The 18,342-nt window shown below is 46.5% G+C and overlaps 1 protein-coding gene across 1 annotated transcript in view; it reads left to right on the top strand.

Annotated features, from left to right (window-relative positions):
- The first annotated feature begins 1,756 nt into the window (after positions 1-1,756).
- nrxn2a (neurexin 2a) overlaps positions 1,757-18,342 on the top strand; it is a 74,811-nt gene continuing 58,225 nt past the window's right edge. Inside the window, 6 exon segments of the mRNA XM_047043204.1 lie at positions 1,757-1,778; positions 5,840-5,959; positions 6,120-6,501; positions 7,382-7,572; positions 11,319-11,492; positions 11,969-12,088. Coding sequence (XP_046899160.1) covers positions 5,854-5,959; positions 6,120-6,501; positions 7,382-7,572; positions 11,319-11,492; positions 11,969-12,088 — 973 coding nt within the window. The 5' untranslated portion in view covers positions 1,757-1,778; positions 5,840-5,853.

The raw sequence follows: 18,342 nt of genomic DNA, 5'->3' as shown, positions 1-18,342 counted from the left end.
TCTCCATTTCTCTCCATCCCTCCCTCAGTGACTCTCTCTTTTCTCTCTTTTCTCTTTTCTCTTTCTCTCTCTCTCTTTCTCTGTCTCTCTCTGTTTCTCTCTCTCTCTCTTTCTTTCTCTCTCTCTCTCTCTCTCTCTCTCTCTCTCTGTCTCTCTCTGTCTCTCTCTCTCTGTTTCTCTCTGTCTCTCTCTCTGTCTCTCTCTCTGTCTCTCTCTCTCTCTCTCTCTCTCTCTGTGTCTCTCTCTCTCTCTGTGTCTCTCTCTCTCTCTGTGTCTCTCTCTCTCTGTTTCTCTCTCTCTGTCTCTCTGTGTCTCTCTCTCTGTCTCTCTGTGTCTCTCTCTCTCTCTGTTTCTCTCTCTCTCTCTGTTTCTCTCTCTCTCTCTCTCCTCTCTCTCTCTCTCTCTCTCTCTCTCTCTCTCTCACTCACACACACACACCCTCATATCCCCCTCTTTCGATCTGTCTCACAATCTCTCTCTCCTCTCTCTCTCCATTTCCTTGTCGGGTCCTAACCATCCCAACCCTTTCAGCCCTTCAACGGCCCGTGTGTCTGCAGTCCCAGGAGCAGACAGTCAGCGTGACCAGCTCACCTAGGAAGCTGCCCATCATAGAAACAGTACACTGAAGAGTCAAATTCAAACATTAGCACTCGATTGGACTTTAGCACGTTGTCCTACTACACCTCTGCAGGCCCCCTAACTCAGGGCTACCTCCGTCGTGTCGGAGGAGTAGCGGGGAGGTTAAGCGATTGGGGACGACATGAACCGGGTGGCAGGGTAGCCCACTCCTTGCAGGTTAGACCGTGAGTCTGGTCCCTGGCTGTCTGCATCCACTGTTCTGTGATGGTTGACTGCTCCAGAGCGCGCCCCCTCAGCCACTCTGCCCCGACGCAGCTTTCGCCAAGCTCCATTTTGGGGGTGCGGAAGCGGAGTTTCGACGCTCGCTTCAAAGACGCGGAGAGGTCGGGTCCCTGAGAGAGCGCACCGTCCGGTTGGACGGTGAGCGTGCGGTTCCTGCAGCTCGACGCTCCCGTGCCTTTGCTAAGTGACCGAGGCTTTCGGCGTGGCTGTGGGTGTGCCAATTGCCCGTCTCCTTCAGACTCTACCCCCGGTGGCCACCGCGAACAGGATATGGAAATAGTGTAAAGATACGACACCCGACAATAACAATAACAACAAAAAAAGATTTGGTTTTTGTACTAATCACAGATTCACCTTAGTCTGGAACATTAAGAGATGGTTCACAGTTGTTAACAATGGACATTTTCCCCCCCCAAAAAATAAATAACATAAATATACAAATGTCTGGAAAGACCAGCACCAGTTACCCTTACTCCCTTAACCCAGTCCTACTTCTTTTCAAATCTGAAATATAGCTAATCTTGTGCAGCACATTGCATATGCTCACAGTCCTCCCTGACTCGCAGAGAGTTTGACAATGCAATTCTCCAAACCTGGCTCGTTTCCAGCGAAACGCTGGATCAGACAGAAGTAGGCGCAGCGTGCGCATCTCAACTCCTGCTTCGCGAAAGGGCCGGCCGGGCGGTTGCCATGGCGAGGAGACGGGCGCTTTGGCCTCTGGAGCTTGTCCCCGGATAGTGGGCTCTGAGAATCCCTCAGATGTCTGCAGAATGTACCTTGAAGGATGTGAAAAATGTCTTCTTCTTTTCCTTTATTTTTTTTATTTTTGGGGGGGGGGTGGGGCGTTTTGTTTTGTTTTAATCTCACCATCTCGCTCTCTCTCTCACCAGATTGTATCAGGATAGACTGTAACCTCAGTAAGTGGCTCCTATGATTATTTCCCTTTTGATTTAGAGACTGCTACTATCATGTTACTGTATGCTGCTGTTTTTCATCATACTGGTGGTCTGCTGTATGTTATGTATTCAGTCTGTCCCAACCAATCAGGTAAGTCTGTATCACAGGCAAGTCATTCAACTCTCATTCTACTAAGTCATTCCACTATGATCTATTTCCGTTTGTTATTCCTTCCAGTCATTAGCACCAGTAGTTCTGCTGACTCAGTCCGTCACCAGTAGATGGCAGTATAAGCTCAACTCTCTAGGGAAACATCTTCCTGTGGCGCAACACAGGATTGAGGGGAAGGATTTGTGTTTAGGTTTGCATAGCCATGTTTTTGTACATTATAAACCATATATGCGTACAAAATACACGACAACCCTTTAGCGAGACTCTGAGTTATTAGCAAGATCTGAAGTAGGCCTCTCGTGATCGAGGCTGTTAGTGAACGAACGCGGCGTCACCCGCACCCCGACCATAAACACGGGACTGCCAAATTGGGCCATAAATTCCCATTTTGAAGAGTAACGGTGCTAACATTTTCTGTGACTTTTTAATTGACATAATTAGCCAATAGTTAAACTGAACGGCGGTTAACAAGAGGCTCCCTTACCATCTGGCAGTATCTGTTTGGTCCATAGCTCATCTTGCATCCTAAACAGATTTTACTATTCAAGGCAGACCTTCTACGGGTTGTTGCTGCTGAGCTAGGTACATGGGAATCAAAACGGAAACCATGTTATTCATATAAAATGGGAAAGCAGGAAATGGGTACTTGTATTACATGAGGTTAATCCGCTTCAGACGGAAGGTGGGACTACTTTTATTGCACTGGAATATTCTAGAAGGGGACTTCGCTATTTCCTTTGGAGTAGCATAATAGCCAGTGGGTGACCCAAGAGGGAGAGTTTATCAGGGCACACTCTGATGGTGGGTTGTCACAACGCGCAGCCAATGGCAGCACTACATTCTAGAGAGGATAACAGCTCCTCACTTATGTGGATGGTGGTTGAATGTGGAGTAGGCCAACAAATGGAGCAGAGGTTTCCAGACCGAGCATTCTGGGGGACTGGAGCTGTTGGGGGAGCTGTCCATGGTGCTGAACACCACACAGCACTGAACGACAACATGGTGGCATAGAATGGATTAAACACACCGCTGTCAGCAATTGGCCACAGCTCCTGAATGCCCCTCCCCTTCTCCCTTCCCCCCAACCCACCCGTTTTGCAGGTGCTGAGACGACAGAATATTCATGTTCACCACCATGAAGACCCCCCGATGGTCACGTAACGAGAAATGAAAGATAGGAATTATACACCGAGGCAAACGTTGGCTTCAGATGAACAGTGTTTCCACCGCTACGCTGGGATTTAGAAGTGCAGTATATGAAGATAAATGTTTCTTAACGTCGGAAAGCGAACCGTTTGTTTTTCGAGAAATGTGCGACGACGAATGCTTTGATTAGCATGCGCACTGTAACTCCAAAATTCTCCTCTGGCTCATTAAACTATACAGTGCAACATCACCCTTCCTTAGAGGGTAGCCTTATTAAAAACCATGTACTGTATATATCAGTCCTTCTTGAACTCTGGATCAAACAGAAACCAATAAAGGGGCCCCTTCAAAGCTCCCGATACGTGGCTCCTCCCCCCCCCCCCCCACCCACACACACACACTCACACACAGGCCTTTAGTAGGTTGGCAAGAGAGGACAAAGTTAAACAGAGCCACAGTGCCCTTCAAAGCCTGTAATCAGACCCCTTCACACATAGTACTGTACACCCCCTTCCTAAATGTGCTCATCTGGGAAGGACAGTTGAGTGGTGTGTTCGAGTGCAAGATCTGTAGCAAGATCTGAAGTCTCTTGTGATCGAGGATTTTAGGGGAACGAAGACGGTGTCGCCCGCACCCCGGTCATAAACGCAGGACTGCCAAATTGGGTCATAAAGAGGTAGAGTCAGGTAGAGTAGAGGAGAGAGGGGGGCAGATGGCTTAGCGGTCAGGGAATCGGGCTATTAAACAGAAGGTTCCCAGTTCAATTCCGGGCTGTGAAAAATGAAGTTGTATCCTTGGGCAAGGTACTTCACCCTACTTGCCTCAAGGGCAATGTCCCTGTACTTACTGTAAGTCGCTCTGGATAAGAGCGTCTGCTAAATGACTAAATGTAAATGGTGTACAGGGACGACATGCATCAACAATGGATAATGTTCAAGGCCTTGCTTGAATTCTCCTAAACAACTCTTACACGAAAAGCGCGCCGAGATGTCAGATCTCCCACTGTGTGTCCCTGTAGCGTCAGTGTCGAGCTCACTGCATTTTCCCAAGACAAAGCACTGGGGACCATGTTCGATTAGGTCTGCGGAGGACTACGTGGACAGATAAGACCATAACAGCCTGCTTTTTATACCTTGAGCTCCTCATGGCAGTACATGAAGGATTTATTATTGTCTGTGACAAGCAACCTCGAGGATTAGTATATCTTTTTACAGCCTTCTTGGCAACCCCTTCGACCCTGCCCTCCCTGTTCGAGCAAGGGGGTTCTGCCAGGTCAGTGGGGAGGAGGGAGATATCGGGGTAATGAGATGGCCGGTCAGTTCATTTCTGGCACAGTTCAGTCCAGATCGGCACACCTGGTCGCCCACAAGCTTAACTGGCTTGAAGCTCCATACGTGCTCTAGCAGATCAGCTTAATAAGGGAAAAGGTTTCCTGGCCCCAGATCCTCCCCACCAATACCAGAATGCACGGCAACTCTCAGAGCCCAGTCCTGTGTCTTTCCTCCGTTTTATTTCTGTGAAACTATGCAAATATTCTTCTGTCATTCTTTCATATAAATGAAAATGAACATTGACACAACAATATGCGGTATGCATGAGCGCCTTTGGCTCCAATAAAACAAATAATACTTTGAAACAGTTATGCAACACTGGGGCTTCATAGAAAGGGTTCCAAATCCCAGCCTAACCACTGTAATGTATTGCCTACAGCAGTCATGGCTAATGCAATAGCTTCCAACAGTCCTTCTTGAATTAAGGAAGTACAGTAGACTCGTTCCCAAATAGTCTTAGCACCTGAAGAACAGGACGTGATATGGTTGAGTGCATTGTTCATATCAAGCAGCAGACTGGGTGTCCAGTTGTGTCCCAGAAAATTTGCCGTCTCCCTAACTTCCTGTCTTCCAATGATCTTACCTTCCTCTATGACGGAGCGTTCAAAAACCATTAAGGGTGTCACCGGTCCCAGCTTCCCAGCCAGTGTCCTGTCCTTGTCCCCTGCCAGTCCCCTACACCCTGAGCTCAATTAGACAGACAGACAGATCCCCGGAGGCACAGCTAGCTTAGCTATGGCTAATTAGCTTCCGAAGCGATGTCAGAACTCCTTTGAATGTCCGCGTCGGCCTGTTGCCGAGCTGCTGATCTGGGGTGACGCTGCCGCAGTGGGAAGCTTCCGCATTGTGACCTATTTTTACTAAAAACCCGAATCTTCCAAGCCGGAAAAACAGAACTAAGGGGGAAATGTGTGTTCAATCCTAGAGCTGCAAAGCTGGTGTGCATTTACCGTGGCGTTATTGTGTTTATTCCTCAGGACATGTCTTAAACAAATTCACAAAGGGCTTACATATTCAGTAAGGGCTGATGTTGGTTGTGTTATAGCACAAATGTGTTCATGTGGATTTGCTGTGATTGGCGTATCTCATGTGACCATTCACGATGCAAACAAATGACTAGATGACTAGATGTTTCTAATTAGATGCTTAGATTATTGTCTTAAGAGTTTCACAAGGACTTTACAACATCACGGGCATTACATCAGACATAATGAATGAAAGATGAATGAATTAGAAATAAGATAGTGTTAATTATATGGTTAGCTCTAAAATGGCCTAGATAAAGCACCGGTTGAAATGTGAAAGGAACGTATTATATGTTCCTCTCCAGATGTCGTTACGAGTTACACCGTTAGCAGTACGAATCCCTTGGGTGCCATGGAAAGCCTGTGTTAGCATATGAGGCGGGTGAATTGACCTTCTCATGTCCTCAGGTCGAGGACCAGAGATGCTGCTCGCCGGCCAGAAGCTCAACGACAACGAGTGGCACTCGGTGAAGGTGGTCCGGCGCGGCAAGAACCTGCAGCTCTCCGTCGACAACGTGACCGTGGAAGGTAAGACGGGCCCGAGCGCACCCCCCAACCCCCCCTCCATCTCCAGCCATTTGACGTCTCTCTGCCTGGGAGAGAGATAGAGAATTCAAGGAGACCTGAATTGAAGGAGAAACACAGAGAAAAAACGATGGTGTCTCTTCCCCCCACCCCCCCCGCGCAGGCCTCTTGACCGGGGCTCACACGCGCCTGGAGTTCAACCACATCGAGACGGGCATCATGACGGAACGCCACTTCATCACCGCCGCGCCCTCCAACTTCATAGGCCACCTGCAGGCCCTCTCCTTCAACGGCGTGCCCTACCTGGACCAGTGCAAGAACGGCGACATCTCCTCCTGCGAGCTCAACGCCCGCTTCGGCATGCGGCGCATCGTCGCCGACCCCGTGTCCTTCGTGACGCGGGCCGGCTACATGACCCTGGCCACCTTGCAGGCCTACGCCTCCATGCACCTCTTCTTTCAGTTCAAGACGGCCAGCCCGGACGGCCTCCTCCTCTTCAACGCGGGAGACGGCAGCGACTTCATCGTGGTGGAGCTGGTCAAAGGGTGAGTGGGGGCCCGGTGAGGTCAGAGGTCACGATGGAGGCGGGGCGGGGGAGCTCGAAAGTCGACACGAACGGTGTTGTGTCCTGGCGACCTCGATTCTCTCAGCAGCTTGCGTGATTAAGACAGACAGATGTTGATATTTACCTATACAGAAGGGACAATTTACCCTCGATGATGATGTTCAACAAACAGTATTGCTGCTTTAGATGAACGGAGCCAAAAAGAGAGAGAGCAGGAAGGGAGTCAGACAACGAAAGAGAGCGAGTTTGGGAAAGAAGGAACAAGGCACCCAGATGGCAAACCGCCGTCCAGCTTCACAAGGAAATGCCGTCACTCAGAAGGCAGTGCCTCAGCAGGGAACCCTGCTAAACCCTCTGCAGCCTGCTGGCATCAGACAGGACTGTGTGAGCCAGAGTCAGGAAGTACTCACTCACTCTCTTTCTCTCTCTCTCTCTCTCTCTCTCTCTCTCTCTCTCTCTCTCTCTCTCTCTCTTTCTCTCTCTCTCTCTCTCTCTTTCTCTCTCTCTCTCTCTCTCTCTCTCTCCGCCTCACTTCCTGTCTGTCTCTCTCTCTTTCTCTCTCTCTCTTTCTCTCTCCGCCTCACTTCCTGTCTGTCTCGATATCTCTCACCATCCCTCTTTCTCCCCCTCTCTTTGGGCTGCGTCTTATCAACTACTAAGTACATCTTCATAAGCCGGGCTATCCTGACCGGAACATTTTGGCCTGACCCGTCTTTAACCGACCATAGCAGGGACATGTTCAATGATGGGTTTGAATGGGTCCATTGTTTTCGCGGCAAACTTTATTATTTAAATCTTTACTGAGATGAAGTGCACCAGAACAGACCCGTGAGTATGTCGACCTGTTTTTTTCTCGCCAGCTACGTCCATTACGTGTTTGACCTGGGCAACGGGCCGTCGCTGATGAAGGGCAACTCCGACAAGCCTCTCAACGACAACCAGTGGCACAACGTGGTGGTCTCCCGGGACGACAGCAATGTGCACATCCTCAAGATCGACTCGCGCACCGTGACACAGCACTCTAGCGGAGCCCGTCACCTTGACCTTAAAGGTACCTCAAATCAAGGCCGTTGCCATGGAGTCAACATTGGGGGGGGGACAAAATCTGCTACCACCGGTATCAGTAATACTAGTAGTTATAAAATGGCAATTTTTACGTTTAGTTATGAATATGATTTCATTTTTCATGATCATTTCGGACAGCGTGCGTGCCTGTCGTAGCGTAGCACATTTATATTTAATTTATATTTTATCTCAATATTTTGGGGGGGACATTTTGACCAGATTTGAATAATATGTATTATGATTATAATTAGGGCTGTCAAGCGATAAAAATATTTAATTGCGATTAATCGCATTATTTCATATGATTACTCGCGATTAATCGCAATTAATCGTAAAATTATTCAATCTGTTTAATCTGTTAAAATGTTACCCCAATGAATGATTTTTGTTTTGAAATAACATTACGGTGTGCTTAAAAAACTAATCAAATAGTCCTAACTGGATGATAATGTCCATATAAGTTGTGTTACATAAGTTCAGATGGAACACAACTTAAATTATGAGGCAGTTTTATTTATCACAAACTATAGTGCTGTAAAATAAACATCCACAAAATTAGACTTGTTCTGGAATATAAAATACATTAAAGACATGTTGTCTCATAGCCTACTACGATATCCTGCTCCATGATATTCAAATTCCACTCAAACATACTTTAGATACTTAAGCAACCACAGATTGACCTTAATATTGAAAAATACCGTTTCAATTTTGTTAAACCCATATGTTACCGGAGCGAACGCAGCTGCTGCTCCGCTAACGCTTCGAACGCTGCTGCTAGCTGTGTGCTTTGCTTGCATGTGATAGTTCAGGCTGGAAGTACTCCGGTGATAAAATTATATTTTATTTTATGGCAACTTATATTTTATTGTATATATTATTTTGATTGTATTCCACTTAGTATTGCTACATTTACATTTAGTCATTTAGCAGACGCTCTTATCCAGAGCGACTTACAGTAAGTACAGGGACATTCCCCCCGAGGTGAAGTGCCTTGCCCAAGGACACAACGTCATTTGGCGGGGCGGGGAATCGATCCGTTTATGTATCCTAGTATAGTTAGACCATATATTTAAATTTAAGATTCCTATATGTTTATTGTATGCACCTTCCTGCCAAAGCAAATTCCTTGTCTGTGCAAACTGTCATGGCGAATAAATCCCTTTCTGATTCTGATAACTAAACTCCTGACAATCAGTACACACAGCCTTAGTTTTGTCAACCGAGCCATATAGCAACTTTTTTTAATTGAACTTTCCATCTAAAAGCTCTCTCTCCATTATTCAGCTACCGTCGGCAGTCGAAGTCATGTGACGATAGATGATTCCCAGGGTCAAAAAGAAATCTGCGTTAACGGTGTTTACTTATCACTTCAGACCCACAACAGTGTTTGCAAGTCTGATGCCCTGGCAAGGCCTGTCGTTCCAGTCAGTACACACACCGACCAATGTGTGGTATAGTGTGTCACTGGATTTAGCGAGGACAATGGCGTCTGTGGATAGGAAAGAGTTAGTTCAACGTCTTTTTTTAGGAGATAAGTTGCTTTTGGGTGGAAAGGGTCTTTTGTAAGGGGGGGATGAAAAATACAAAGGATGCAGACCCACACAAAAGTGCTGCTAAACGACTGGAACGGAATGAAAAGAGAGCCCATCAAAGCCCCGTCAGCGGCGAGCGCGGCCATGCTGAGTGACCTTCAGTGAATCACCTCTGCCTCAGCAAACCTTTACTCGGCGGCCTCGGCGTGCTAATGCTAAATCCACCCCACGTTTGATTGAATGCGAGCAATGTTTTCGTTGATGCATCTATTACAGCCGAGACGTGCTCGTCCCCCTGAGAGTCTGCCGGTCTGGTTTTCCGGCCAAGTCGTTCATTAGTTCCATGTTTACGGATGCTTCATCCGATGGCTAGCCAGGTCTGCCTGGCTGAGTGACCAGTGTGAAGCCAAGCCAAGCTCATGTTGGACTGTTTGCTTAATGAACATGCAATCCTTGGCCACAGGCCCAAGAATTTGTTTTGCTGGATCCAGATTCCTTGTTTGGCTTTGTTTAGCTGAGGCAAGGCAGTCACAGTCCACATTTTTTTTTTGTATGTCTATATTTCCATGGATACTGTACCTTGACCTTAAGGCAGGACAGTCCCTCTTGTCATTAGTAATGCACCCGTAGCTGGTACACGCCGTCTGATATTATCTTGTGCTCCGACTCCAGTGAGAAGTTACCAGTGGAGGGGATGCCAGATAGAATGTACCAGTAGAAAGCCGTTTTACACCAACAGGACCATCGATTTAAGAAATAGACGTTTCCGGAAAAACCGCCTTTTCTCCACGTCTAATGCAGGGCATCATGCAATCAAAAGTTACCGCAGTGGAACTGTGTTTTATTGGGAATGTTCCTCAGGGTCCTCCTCTCTGTGTTTCATCTGCTTTGAAAAAAAAAGATTTTAAACACAAATATTCGACATCAAAAGAGCCGCTTCACAGTGAATGTCAGCTGAGTGGCTCAAGCAATTATAGCGAAAAAGACAGTTTGTGTGAGATGGAAGAGGAGCTGTGTAGAGAGGGAAGGTTTGGATAGCTGCTTATGTTTGTTCTTTTGGTAAGACCGATTCGATGACGCGATACTCCGCCATATGTTGGTTCATAGGTTGTTTTTAGTACGACGACACTGTACATTGTAGATTTGAGTTTTCATTTGATATCATTACTCACCAAGTCCCATGTATTTTATAATACAGCATGTTCCTTTTGTACTGTGCATGTCAATGCAAGTGTAACAGTGCAATTTCCCCCCAGGGATCAATAAAGAACTCTGTTCTACGCTCTACTCTACCAACCAAAAACATCAACCGGTTTCATGACATGCTTGATGTAAAATCAGTTATGTAACATCTTGTCATGCTGAGAAACATTTAATCTGTTGTCTCTGCCCAAAATAGTTAGACCCAAATCCCAGTGCACCTGGGTCTGGGAGTTGTCCCACATACTGAATACGCTTATCATCCACTAACTAACTAAGCCAAACTGTGAAGGATTGCCTAGAGTTTGTAGGATTTAAAGTCAACCCACGAGGGAATATCTCCTGTTCAATGCTCGACAGACAGTTATTACTCTGATGAAGAGTAGCATTCTCTGCCTTCTGAATGAATATGTCACGGAATGGGTTTTTGGAGGTTGCAAATGGAAAATGGATCTGTCGGATTGGAAAGTTGCCTGGCATCTTATGTGAGGCCAGCTAGTGCAGTGTCCTCCAGGCTTGGGCTAGTGATGTTAGACACTAAATGTTGGTAAGCTCTTGTTCTAAATGTCTAGGCTGCTCACAAGGTAAAGTAACAGCACGGTAGCTAGAAGGTTGATGCTCTTGGTTGAACAGGAATGTCAACACAGATTAATGGTACGGTATAGAAAAAAAAGGTGCAAAGAAACTTTCATAAAATGTACAAGTAATGCTAGGAGATATGGGAAACAATCCCATAAAGCAGGTCTGTCTAAAATGTTGGTGTTTCATGGATCCTGTTGTTGGTGTTTCCTAAATCCCATTGTTGGTGTTTCCTAAATCCCATTGTTGGTGTTTCCTAAACCCTGCCATTGGTGTTTCCTAAACCCTGTCGTTTGTGTTCCTAAACCCTGTCATTGGTGTTTCCTAAACCCTGTCGTCGGTGTTCCTAAACCCTGTCGTTGGTGTTCCTAAACCCTGTCGTTGGTGTTTCATAAATCCAGTCGTTGGTGTTTTCCAGGGAACCTGCACATCGGTGGCGTGCCAAAGAGCATGTACGGCAGCCTGCCCAAGCTGATCGCGTCGCGGGACGGCTACCAGGGCTGCCTGGCCCTGGTGGACCTGAACGGGAGACTTCCGGACCTGATGGCGGACGCTTACCAGACGTCTGGCCCCGTGGAGCGAGGATGCGGAGGTGAGACTCCTCCTCGCGGTGTTACACGGTCGTGGGTGTTCACTCGTTGAGCTGCCCGTTTGTGAACCGGAAGCACATGACGTAGGGAGACGGCCGACCCCGGTCGTTAACCATGGACGTGCGTTTCAGCTGAAAGGCTAGACGCGTCCAAAATCGTCACTCCTGGCTTTGTGAGGAGAGAAAGCGGGTTTGATCGAAACCTAACATGTCCATGACTGGAGCCGTTCGAACCTGGACTGACGTACCGTAGTTTGTGGTATAGCACTGGACTGGTATATTATGAGGTATATGATTGTACTGGTATACAATGTGGGAAAGGACTGAAATAGGGTGTGGTATGGCATTAGAGTAGACTGTTACAGGACACCTATCCCTTGGTCTAGCACTGGCATAGGTTGTCGACAACGTGGATGCGTCTGGTTGACTAATGCTAGTGTCCTCACCCGCTCACCCCCCGTCCCCCCCCGTCCCTCCAGGTGTCAGCAGCACCTGTATGGAGGACTCCTGTCACCACCAGGGGGTGTGTCTGCAGATGTGGGAGGGCTTCACCTGCGACTGCAGCATGACCACCTACGGGGGCCAGTTCTGCTCAGACCGTGAGTACACTTCCTTAGGGCCTCGCCCAGGCATCGAACCGCGTACATGAGCACAGCGCTGGTGGCACCTCGGTAGACGTTGTAACCACGGTTACGGCAGTTGCAACGGTGTTCAAGGGCTGCAATGGAGGGATTCAGCAGTCATTTGTGCGACACAATAGCACGCACTTTCATGGCAGTGCTTCATCTCTTGTGCGTCATTGGCCGGGTCGATTTCTGATTGTCTTCTGCGTTTGTGTTCTCTGGATCAGAGGAGTGCACGCACATGCGCACACGCGCACACACACACACGCACACACACACGCACACACACACACACACACACATACTGTAAACATGCCTGCACATGCACTCACACACAGTCACACACACTCAAATATAGGAACCAGCATATCACACAGGTATGCACTGACATCTTACATTACATTTAGTCATTTAGCAGACGCTCTTATCTTGTACACAAAAGCAAAAACAAGGCAAAACGCAGAGACACAGATAAGGGTCTTTGAATGAAAACGGCTTCACTATTGACACAAAGGTTGGAAAAAGAACAATCATTCACTGGCAAAGATGAGTAAAAGAGTTTTATTTCAATTTTGCATTCCTCGTGTCAGCTGGGTAATGACATTTCTCGAAAATTACTTTTGTTGTCGCCTCCTTCATTTTCTGTACACTTCCCAAACCCTCTTGGGTGCATTTGTAATGGAGATAAAGTGAATGCGTCAAACTGTTCTAGAAATACTACAGAGACATTTCTTGTGTGCGTGAGCACAGTGTGTTGTTTACTTGGACATGCCTGGACGTACCATATTTCTTCTATACAACTATTGTGTTGTTGTGTGGCTGTTTTTCCTTCACAGGTCCTGGAAACTGTGTGAGGGTACATGACATTGTGAATTCCATGAAACACTAAGACATTTTAAGTCTAAGTATGGCTGCCCATTGAAGGAAAATACAAAACGAGATTGTCATTGGCCCTTTTAGCAGTACAATGATCTTAAACATGTCTAAATTAATACATAAATGGTTGGCGGACACAAAGACAGTCTGTCGTAGCTATCTCAGTCCCCTGATCTAAACTCCTTTGAAAACCTTTGTGCTGAAGAGAAGAATGCACAAGTGAGGACCCTGGATGATGTGGAGAGATTCTGTAAAGAGGAATGTTCTCAGACTCCTAGCTCTGTATTCTCCAACCTTAATAGACGTTAAGGAGAAGACTTGGTGCTGTTTCATGGGCAAAGGGAGGTTGTACCTATCATTAGATGTAGCGGTGCCAATAATTGTGACACAGAAGGTTTCACAAAAAAATAATTATTTCTTGATGACAGAATTTGAAACTCTTTTACTCATCTTTGCCAAGGGAGGGACGGTCATTTTGGAGCCCACTGTATTTGTTAACAGCCAGCAAAGCACAATAGTTTGATCGACGAGTGGATTTTACCAATTGGCTAACAGTATAAAGGAAGATACCTAACATGTAAACTGCTGAAGACTACCAACATGCTACATTAGTGGAACAAATTTAAGCTTCAACAAGAACGCGCTGAAGCGTTCATATACTCCCTGGCGTTCAAGCGGAATACCGTTCGGAAGGCACTCACCTGCAACAAGTCAGCAGTCCGTCGTCTGGGTGTTGAGGAGAAGTGTGTTCACGAGTGGCGCAACCAGCCGCCCCCGTTTGGATGAAATGCCGCCAACGGCTTTTAAAACGACGGCAGCGGTTTATTTAGCCGTATCACACTTTAATGCAGCGTTTAATCGAGGGGCGGCGGTAATTTGAGGCCGGCTTCTAATCGAAGGAACGCCGTATCGGTTGATCTCCTTCTCTGTTATTTTCAACACAACCTCTTCCTGCTCTCAGAAGAATAGATAAGCTTAAGAATGCTGTCAAGTGGCCCTGAAGAGTTCAGCCTAATTTTCTACACTGTTGCTCTAAAATTATAATCAGCGGAAATAATAGGCCTCGCGTTTGTTTATAACCCTCTTAGTAGCTATTTATCTGCAGATAGGATACTTTGGGTTATCAGGAAGAGAAGGGGGCTATAGCGTTGCTCCAGATTCCCCTGGGGGTGTCATTTACTGAAGACATCAACACATGACTGGCACAGACCCATTACATTACATTTAGTCATTTAGCAGACGCTCTTATCCAGAGCCACTTACAGTAAGTACAGGGACATTCCCCCGAGGCAAGTAGGGGTGAAGTGCCTTGCCCAAGGACACAACGTCATTTGGCACGGCCGGGAATTGAACTGGCGACCTTCAGATTACTAGCCCGATTCCCTAACCGCTCAGCCACCTGACTCCCAGCTAAGGCTGGATCCGTTTTTAGCTGTTAGCGAACCCTCAGCCGACAGCGCTGCACATTCAGACGCACGTTACGTACGCAGAGAACGGAAGACTGCCCAGGCACACTAGCATGTTCGTGCTCTAGCTTAATACACATTAATTGCAGTGAGACAGGGCAGATACTTGCACAGTCCATTCATTCTTGTCTTGCTTTTGTAAATACCTCCTGCCTGCTGTTGACGGGTGAAGGGGTTTTAGGGGGAAGAGGGGGGGGGGGGTTTCCGTGCATCACCAGAGTGTACATGACTGCCGGTATCTGTCTCATTATAAAGCTCTCCACAACAGCTTGGCGAAGGGCTCTTCAATAAACATGTCCTTTTGACAAGGCTTATTTTAAAACTGGAAATTGTACTGTCAAGGCGGAATAACAAGCGACGATGTTTAAAAAAAAAAAAGGGGCCCCAGTGCATGTCCTGCCACTGCAATTATTTGATTGTGCACGTGTCCGGATGTAACGTTCGTACATAAGTGATAAAGCGCCTAGATAAATACAAATGTTTGCCAGTCCATATTTTATATGTTTGGAACTTTTATTTGTTACAAAGCCTTTACGAATCACTATGTTAGTTCTACATGCCGGTATTTACAGCTATGCTTACATAGTGGTTCACAGCTAAAACTGATCTGATCATGATCGTTAGTCATACCCAGCAACGGAAATGTAACTGAAGGCCTTCAATTGAAATGTTAGTCAAGCTTTAGAAGGGGATAAAAGAACAGGATTATGACTTAATAACGGCTTCGCAGTACACCGATAACACTGATCGGACGTTCTGTAGCAACCACGGTGAGCATAGGTTTGTTCTGGTTGACCCCTTAACCTACTGTCGGCTCCATACGCTATTCCTCCACCGTCAACAAGAACTATGCGCCTTGTGACGTGGGTCTGCAGAAGGACACAATAGGCTCCCCTTTCTGCCGTTTGAGAGCATTTAGGGAAGTTAGTGTGGGTCTAATGATTGGCTCCGGGTCCTTCCCTGTTCGCCACCACCGTCCAGATGTTGGCGGGGTTGAAGCTGCCAGCGGTGTGTTGTTCTGAAGTTCACGTCTCACCTCCCACCCCTCTCTCTCTTTCTGGAAGGCAAACATATGGAGGGTGTAATTACCAGTTAGCCTCTGCAATTAGCGCTGATTATTTTGGAATATTCATTATCGTCCTTTACACTCAACGGATGTGCGAAAAATGCCAAGCTGGAGGATGACTGGGAAGACGGCTGGGAACGACGTCGAGGGTAATTTTTCTCTCTTGTTGATTTAGCCATCCCTAAACAGATCGGTGAACTGCGAGGGGGGAGGGGGAGGGGGGGGGGTTTCAAGACAGACATGTTGAGCAGCTTCTCGGGAAATCCAGTATTCATATTTAGCACCGGGCTCCGAGTTCTTTGTTAGGCGTCAGACTAGCCTAGGCGTTGAGCGCCTCTGATGTGGTGAGCATCTGGAGCGACTCGTGTCGGCCGCTCACGCAGTGTGTTGTCAAGGACACCGCTGGCAGAATCAGTAGCCAGCTGAGGTACCTTCGGAACCTGTCGTTTGACCTCACAAGATAGCCGGGGTCCGGATCAGTGCGAGGCACACACACCCAGGACACGAAATGAAGCGAGGGAGAAAGAGACAGCAAGAGAGAGTCTTTTGGAGAGGAGGGTTTTAATTAGGAGTGCACATGAACGACCTGATCCTAGCCCTGGTTTGGGAACTTGTTCTGGGCTGGCCTTGGGATTGTCCTGGCATATGTGGAGGTAGGCTGCTAGTCTTAGCCTCACCTCACAACACTTCATTACCCAGGTAACGAAGTGTGACCGTCTTGTAATTGTCTGGCAAGGCTGGCGTGGTGGGGTTATAAATAAAGACATGTTTTAAAGGGAGCTCACAAGGCAGACTCAGTTTCTCTAGTCTGACAGTATAGCAATAGGTACCATGTAGCACTCCATTAAACTGAATGTTGGGGTAAAAGAAGCAAGTATAGTAAGTCTATAAGTTCCTACCCGGAGATACATTTTACAGTGTTTCATGTTTTTAGCTGCATGATGGGGGCTTGTAGGGCAGGCATGTACAATGAACACAAATATGATTGCCTTAAAGGGGTCATTGATTGCAAAACCGATTTGACTTTGTCATTGTTGAATAACGACAATTTGGTGGGTAAAACGGACATACAGTGGAAAAAGTCCATTGACACCTAGCATAGGTAGAATGCTAAATACATTTCAAAACACATCGACATACCTTTCTTAGCAAATGACTCTAGCTAGACTAGCTGTAGTCGGCATTAGAAGGGAAGCTTCCGAAAAAAAATCTATTTTAAAGAACTGGAGAAAGGTAGGTGCTAGATACAAGATTCGTTAGCATTGCTAATAACTGTTACCGACAAAATCATACTAAAGCTTTCGGTTTTGATGAACATAAGGTCGGAACGCACCTCTTTTCAGCCACAACTTCATAGCAAATCCTGCTTTACATTGTCCCAGGTTTTCAAAACAGTCCTTGGTGAAATGGTTCGAGCAAATGTGTAATTGAGGGTCAAACTGCACAGGGACCTTCTATGCTACGGTATAGACAAACATCAGCCATGCCCGTCGAGTCAATGTTAGCTACACTCTAGCTCATCTACTTTTTATTAATGCTGATTTGCAAGGAATGCAAGTACAGCTAGATAGCAAAGACACCTAGACTTCAGGCATGTAAACTAGTTTAGCTTGCTAACGCAAGAGCATAGGTAGAATGTGTGATAATTTAGCCTAGTTTATTGGTAATGGGGCTAACGCGTTATTTCATGTTCCTGACATGTTCCTTTAATTTGAATAAATAACCCGTGTTGTCATGTAAATCTACAATTCACGATGCATGTTTGTCCAGATCTTTGTCAGGTTATTTTTTATTTTATTTTTCAGCAAGATATCTAGCTAACTGAAGCTGAGTTGAATCAATATATAGTTTGGTTGCTAAACTGTAACGATACCCACCTATGTCGATCCCGATTGCTTCGACAACAAAAGTGGAAACTATAACGTTATGATAACTTGAAATGATAACCAACGTTATCATTTCAAATGATATCTAGTCTATCTGTTGAAAGCAGTGTTGTGTAGACACAATATATTTATTTGCACGTTTTTATTTCAAGTCTCCAACTTCGATGTTTCTGTGAGTGTTGTTGGCCGTGTTGCGTTGTTGAAAACCAACCAATCAGTGCAGAGCTCATCTATATATTCATGAGCATACCATAAAAGGAGAAAACATAGCGTTTTTTCTGGGACAATTTCATAGGAAGCACCAGGGGGCATAGAACAGCACCTGGGCAATTTTCAGCCCAACCCAATTTTCATACCCTATTCAGATACCTTAAGGAACTGTGTGAAATACCCCCCCAAAAAACGGTCAATGACCCCTTTAAGATTAAGATGAGAACCAATGTCAGGTTAATATTGTACAGTATATATTATCAAGCCTGTGCTGCTAGTGTCCTAAATATTCACCTGTGTGCCCTTACATTTACATTCATGCCCTTGTTTTAATGAAGACATCTATTTTTCACAAACACGCATGCTATTGTTGATTATTTTTCACCAAGTTGACTTCCCTAACAGCATTTAGTCAGTAAACCCCCGAGGCTTTCATTAGCCCCTTGTTTGACATCGACGATTCTAACCCTGTCAGATCCAGAGGACAGCGTTAACTCGACCTTTAGCGACCTTTGGCTAAGGTGTCACGGACGGAGATAATTTAATGCGAGCCAATGATGGCCGGTGGCTCATTAGAGGAGCAAACAGGCGCAGGCGGCGCCGGAGCCGAGTTCGGTCTCCCTGCTAGGCAGCCTCTCTCAAACAGCAAACGGCCCTGCTTGATGATCAGTCACGGGCTCATCTGACTCACTCGGCACACACTGGCTGTCGGAGGGGGGAGTTCAA

Source organism: Hypomesus transpacificus, chromosome 20 (assembly GCF_021917145.1).
Source record: "Hypomesus transpacificus isolate Combined female chromosome 20, fHypTra1, whole genome shotgun sequence".
Lineage (NCBI taxonomy): Eukaryota > Metazoa > Chordata > Actinopteri > Osmeriformes > Osmeridae > Hypomesus > Hypomesus transpacificus.
The sequence above is the reverse complement of the archived record's forward strand: the minus strand, read 5'-3'. Positions and strand labels throughout refer to the sequence as shown.